Consider the following 6,886-nt stretch of genomic DNA (forward strand, 5'->3'; position numbering starts at 1 on the left):
CATAATATTTATTCCGGGACGGGCGCTTCTACGGGAACTGTTTCAGGCTGAGACAGTCCTAGGTTAAAGTTTTAGGAAGTCTAAAATTAATCATAATTTTGATGTTTAGGTGTAGTTTTAACACCAATAGTTTAGAGTTACAATTTATGGCAGACATTAATTTAAAAACTATCATAAACATATAAGAAGTAAATAAATTTTAATTAGGTAAATTATAAAGATTTCATTTTATTTGAACAAGTTTCAAATTGGCTACGATAAGGAATAATTATGTAACTTAGTAAAAACACTCTCTACAAAAACTGCAAGTATTGTAATCCTTTAAATACAAAGAGCACCAAAAATCCGTGTAGGTAATTGTATATCAACGATTTCGCGAGTCCCGTCGCTGTATGACTAAGAATTAGTCCAAGACTAGAGTAAACAATGAAATCAGAGCCGGCCCGCAATGCAGCAAGATAGCGGTGCCGTAAACACGTCAACTTTCGCGACAGGCCCGCGGCTCGCTGATAACAGCTATCAATGAAATGCAGTCTTAATGCCGGTATAAAACGGGCGGCGCCAACCCTGAGGAGCCATTGAGCACTCCGCAGTCATACAAAATGGTCTCAGACTTCAGGAAGAAGAAGTACTCCTACGTCTTCACGGTGTTCTTCGACACCAACAAGAGCGGAACAATCGACAAGAAAGACTTTGATCTGGCGAAAGAACAGATCGCCAAGTTGCGAGGATGGAAGTCCGGGGAGCCGACTTACAAGATCTTGGAAGATACTCTGAACCAGCTGTGGGAGGGTCTGCAGGGAGCTGACGCTAACAAGGACGGTGAAGTGTCGGTCGACGAATGGGTCGGCGTTTGGGATAGCTACGCTAAGAACCCATCAGGTGCTCCTGAGTGGCAGAGCTTGTACGCGCGTTTCGTCTTCCAATTGGAGGATGGATCCAACGACGGATCTATTGACGGCGAGGAGTTCTCGACTGTCCTCGCTTCCTTCGGCGGGGACAAGGCGGAGGCTGTCGAGGCCTTCAAGAAGCTGGCCGGTGGGAAGAGCAGCATCTCATGGGCGGAGTTTGAGAAGCTTTTCACAGAGTACTTCACTGCTGAGGACGCGAGTGCCCCGGGAAACTTCCTCTTCGGCAAGACTAGCTACTAAAGTGACAGACTGATGTATTTATTGTGATATAATGTGTTTGGTGCGAATATGTAATGTATGTATGTTTAAAAACTTATGAATATTGTTATGATGTAATATAATAACGTAATATAAAATGTTGGCTTGGTTTTCATTAAATCCCTACAAGCTTGATCGTTGGTAAAATGACAAGGTTGGTAAAATGCTTGAGATTTACTTCACTTAATATTACATTGTGTTTGTAAAATAGTCTTGCAATTCCCAAAATCATCTGCTTGTATCTTCATATTATCATGGTCTATTCGCTTGTACACCTAAAACCAATAACTTTTTTGTGTGAAATTTTGTGAAGATAGACCCATCAAAACTTTAATAATACTCATAATAAAGTGACTACCTATCGAATACAGTAATGTAACACAAAATTACTAAACTTATTTAACTGAGAGGCTGAAAGACAGCAGCAGCTAAATATAAATTTTACGACTATCAGTTTGCACGATTTGCAATAAGAAATGTTTCTTTTAACTTTATGACTAGCTTAGCAATTTTATACTGAATGAATGAACAATTTTAAAGCTTTCTTACTATTTTCAGGACTTTACTTGAATAGAATCTGAGGTTTTATGTTAGTTGACTAGTAGTTTCAAGTCTAATTATCACTACACGTCCAATTTCTATGACTCTACATTTTCACGAATCGCTAAATAATTAGGCGAAGCTGTAAGGCGGTTATCACACTGCCCCGCGCTCCGCCACGGAGCGCGGGGCGACAGATTTAATCATTGTATGCAACCTCAGTTTGTATAGAAAACACGCGCGGCACTTCACACTGACAACGCGTCCGCGCGCGTGATTTTTTATATGAAAATCACGCGCTCCGCGGCGGAGCGCGGCGCAGTGTGATAGCCGCCTAACTTGCACATAACTGGCCGATTTTTTTTTACATCTGTTAAATATCCAAGGAAGATTTACCTCCCTTATAAAACAAACAAAAATTTATAAAATACGCGTATTTCTATTTGACAAGCAACTGTTTGAAAGAACGGCGTCTGTCGGGTTAAATAATTTCTTTTCCATTTCAATATAGGTATTTCCTCATCATCTTTCAACATAATCGATCTATCCAATGCACACAAATGTTATTCAAAGCCCCGTTTTATTTACATACTCTAAACATCTTCGTTGCTGAGCTCTGTTAATTATTGTAATTTATACTACGCAAGCAAACTTGAGATACGGTAGGGATGCTGGAAGTTTCATGATCGATAGGTAAGTTACGAAATTATAGATTTGAGAATCGATTAGTGAATTTAGTTAACACTGTTATAATATTTATGTTCAATATAAGTTTTTGATTTATAGGTATATTTTATTTAATCTACAATATCATAAAAATGAATTGCTGTTCGTTAGTCTCACTAAAACTCGAGAATGGCTGGACCGATTTGGCTGATTTTGGTTTTTAAATAATGGTTGTAGTCCAGGGAAATTTAAACGGTGAGGAAACATAAGAAAAATTACGATGTGATTTTCCACGATGATTGATGCACAGGCACAGCTAGTTACTAATAAAACTATTTTATTAAGTTGTATAATTAATTATATTATCTACCTCTAGAGTACTAATAGTGTTTAATTTATTATTCTATCGCTTACCTTGAAAATCAGAAATTGAGAGTTGAATCTACGATAACGTAATTAGGTATCAATGTTAATAAGACAGGTGTATCAAAAGATAAATTAATGACATAATATCGATATAATTCGTTTTCCGTTACCACGATGGAATATCGATATTTGTCTCATCCCTACCTCGGCTACCGGCAGGCAATAAAATAAGCTTTCTGTATTTTTAACCGTTGAACGATGGCCAGGTTGAACTTTTTCAACTACAGGTAATAAGGGAGGGCATTATTTATACCTAACAGGGTTACAGGGCAGGAAACTCATTTATAATAGCAATCTATTTATATTTTGTGTTTTTTCCACCTCAGCATAAAAGCTGGAAAATTAAAGATCAGCTACGGGCATTGCCAAGTACCTGATCTATAATAATAATTAAGTGTTTTTATTACGATGGGCCAGCAGAAGTGGCAGGCTCATCCTGAAGGAAACGACGAACTATTCGGCACGTTCTACGTTGGTATTATTATTATCTATTATGTTTGTACGCTTTGGAGCTCACGGGTCAAAAGTGTCCCGGTCCTTTATAAGGCTTGCGTGGGGATACAGATCCAACACGTAAAGGCCGTTTTAAGCGCAAAATAATCGACAAAAGTGAAAGTGGTGCACATGCTGGATCTAGTCTCTGACTACGTCATGTTATTATTATTACATTATTTAGGATATTATTAACCTATTATAATGTACGTTATTTTAATTCTTTTTATCTGTTCAGAATCTATTAAAACTTTTTACATCATATTATAGCCATTTATTATTCTTATTTACCTTTACCAAAGAGATAATAATAATCACAGCTACAATTATTTTCTAATTAAAAGGATGATTAACAAGTTGTAATGTTCATACTTTGATTGAATTTAATCTTATCAAAGATAAACAATGTTTCTGGAAAAAAATATTGTCGTTGCAAACATTTTAGATAACGTATTTTCGAAATAAATTTAATTTCACGTAACAAACTTTAAAACTGTGAAAATCTTTCACGAATTAATTTCACAATAATAACCAATTTTAGGGCAGTGATCTAAATCCACTGCTGTTTAAAATTTTGTCTACCGGTTCTTTACCCTTTGTAGATACAAGATGACCCAAATGATCCAAAAAAGTATTTTAATCTCTGGTAGTGTTAGTAGACTTCCATTGTAATAAGGTCAAAGGTCAATTGCTATTTGTATTTTTAAATAATTCTTTGTCTCAGATCGTGAGGAAATGTTTCTGAAACAAACTTGAAACAGGATTTTCTCATCACTGTATATAAAATGTCTTGGAAACTGTAACGCAATTAAATTACTACGGTTAATTCTATCCTCCATAACAAAGAGGTCAAGAAGGCTGTTGAGATAAGCGCGGTTATAAATAAAAGTGGGTACAAACGGGAACGAGACGTTTTGTTGAACGCGACGAGTGCTAATTATGGGGCAAATTATCCTGAGCCGGGACCAGCAGGGTGGTCTGAGTTGGGAACGGCAGCGGGAGACGTGTCGCGGAAGTCTAAGGCTACGGCCGGATACTTGCGACACCCCCACTCGGGCGATGACGGAACGCCGCGGAGGTTTTAGTGGATATACCCCGTCCTTTTCAGGACGGAGCAGCGCCCTGAACAGGGCGCCGGGAGTCCCACACACCACCCTGTCCCCCGGCAGTGGTGACGGTGCGCAAAGCATTTCCTCCGCGACAAAAAAAAAAACGGCAGCGGGAGATCGAAAAAAGAAGAAAAGAAGAAATCTTACAGGAATGATTGACAGGGAATATTTCAGCAAGGGAAAGAGTAAGGAAGAAATAGAAAAGGCGAAAATTAGAAAAGAAACCGTAGAATGGTATAATTAGTCAATATTACGATAAAAACAAATCTGATAATATATCATTGTACAGTCGCGGAATGAAAAGGTTCGTCACCTTAGTGTCGGTTTTCGCTTGCACCAAAGAGTCAAACCTGCCAACATAACAGTGCAAGAAACAGTGCTGCTAACATTTAAATAAATATGACGTTTGCTGACGAATAAGATTTTGCTTGTTTATTTTTCTATCCCATCAGTGCAATGCAATGATGACATTGACCAATTGACAATAGTTTTTTTTATTTAATAGACATAATAATGGCAGGTTGAACCAACAAGAAGGTTTTAGTTTATCAATCATAATAATCTTCTTGACAAGATAAATCGTCAAACAGCTTTGATCTGAATAATTTTGAACTTTACTGACGAACAGTTAAAGATTATTTTCTCTAATTTGAGATTATTCTGTAACATAGTTTCAAAAGGTAATATGTGCTCGCGATTCGTTGAAGGAATCAATTTGAAAACTGACGAACCTTTTCATTCCGTGACTGTACAAATTGTACTTGAATATGCGTAATCAAATATTTGTAATTATGACGTATTTTTGTACATAGTCACAAATAACAGTAAAACTAAACTTTCTTTCCCAAAATTATGCCAGTCAGTGAGAATCGTCGATGATAGAAATGACCTGACAAAATACAGGTTCGAAGTTATTATTGTCTTTTCTATTCCACTACCATCATCATCATTTCAGTCAATAATAAATTGGAGAGTTGTACCTTTCCGCTACTTCTTCTTCTTCTTAGTAAAGAAGCCGCTTTCTTTTGTACTAGCTTTCCGCCCGCGGCTTCGCACGCGTGAAATTTCGTTTGTCACAGATCGTCATAAATTATAGCCTATATGTTATTCTGGATTATGAACAATAATACTGTGAAGTTTCATCAAAATCCGTTCAGTGGTTTTTGAGCCTATTCATTACAAACATACAAACATACAAAAATAGGTACAAATCTTTCCTCTTTATAATATTAGTATAGATAATCGGATAATCGCGTGAAAGTCATCTGTGCAGGCTTGTGCAAACATTTAAAAAACATTCAGGTATGATGTAAACTAATTGTTCAACCGGATGAACATATTGGACACTTTTCCTCCAAATATTTCAACTTTTTAAGTGTTGCCAGTGTCTCGTCGCTTGGACCCGGCCCGGTTGTTGGCAACCTCTAGGGGCTACCTGGAGCACCTCCGGATATTTATTACGATATTACGGTAACCGTCGCAAATCTCTCGCTTATGATCTCCCCATTATTCACCCAAATTAAAAGGCTTGACCCCAATCGTTCTTTTCCTTTATGAGAGGTAACGGTACCGTGAACGTTATGTATAATTGTTCGTTTCAGCCGAATGACGTCCACTGCTGGACAAAGGCCTCCCCCAAGGATTTCCACAAAGACCGGTCCTGCGCCGCCCGCATCCAGGTATAATAAATTATCCAAGTATGAAATTACCGAGAGTCATAACATGCATTGCGTAGCATTATTTCACTAGCTATTACTATCCAAATGCCAGCGTTGGAGCAAAATTTTATCAAACCGAATGAAGAAAACCTTACGTAAGTTAAAACCTACGTTAAAAAGCAGGTACATTAAAAACCAGCCAAGACATTAAAATACCTATTTAATGTAGTCTTACGCAATCCCTGAACCATTAAACAAAGCTAGTTAATGTCCCTTGAGGCAAAGAACAGAGCCTTGAGGCATAAAAATCTAAACTTTCTTTCCCCTTAAATGACCTTGAAGTTTGAAAAAGTCATATTGCCGGAAAAGTTTAAAACCTTATTTAAATTCAAAAAACGTAGCGAAATCGTTTGCGGGCTCGAGCACTGCAAATACTCCATAATGTTACTCCCCAGTTTGACAAAGTAATTCCAAACTGGTCTTATACAATTTTATTCAGGAATCGACTATTTGCTGAGCTTTCCAGATTAAGATATTGTGGGAGGGTAATAATTTTATCTTTACTATTTTTAGTTATTTTGATAAAACTTCGTCATCATTTCAGTCACATGATCGACGTCCACTGCTGAACATAGGGCTCCCCCAATGATTTCCACATCGCCCGGTTGGTAGCGGCTTGCATCCAGCACTTTCCCACTACCTTCACGAGGTCGTCGGTCCGCCTTGTGGGTGGACGTCCCACGCTGCGTCTGGTTAAATTCTTTGCATTAGAATCCTACATTATTTCTGATCAACATAGGTACGAAGTTCGCCGGGCCAGCTAGTG

The 6,886-nt window shown here is 37.8% G+C and overlaps 1 protein-coding gene across 1 annotated transcript; it reads left to right on the plus strand.

Moving 5' to 3' along the window:
* Positions 1-565: 565 nt before the first annotated feature.
* On the plus strand, positions 566-1,267 carry LOC135078553 (calexcitin-2-like). The gene has a single exon (XM_063973088.1). It carries the CDS (start codon positions 603-605, stop codon positions 1,149-1,151), a length of 549 nt encoding a protein of 182 aa, XP_063829158.1. The 5' UTR covers positions 566-602; the 3' UTR covers positions 1,152-1,267.
* Positions 1,268-6,886: the final 5,619 nt, after the last annotated feature.

This window comes from Ostrinia nubilalis, chromosome 15 (genome assembly GCF_963855985.1).
Source record: "Ostrinia nubilalis chromosome 15, ilOstNubi1.1, whole genome shotgun sequence".
Classification (NCBI taxonomy): domain Eukaryota; kingdom Metazoa; phylum Arthropoda; class Insecta; order Lepidoptera; family Crambidae; genus Ostrinia; species Ostrinia nubilalis.

Excerpts from the sequence above, each read along its gene's own strand:
- LOC135078553 (XM_063973088.1), top strand. The coding sequence starts at position 603 with ATGGTCTCAGACTTCAGGAAGAAGAAGTACTCCTACGTCTTCACGGTG.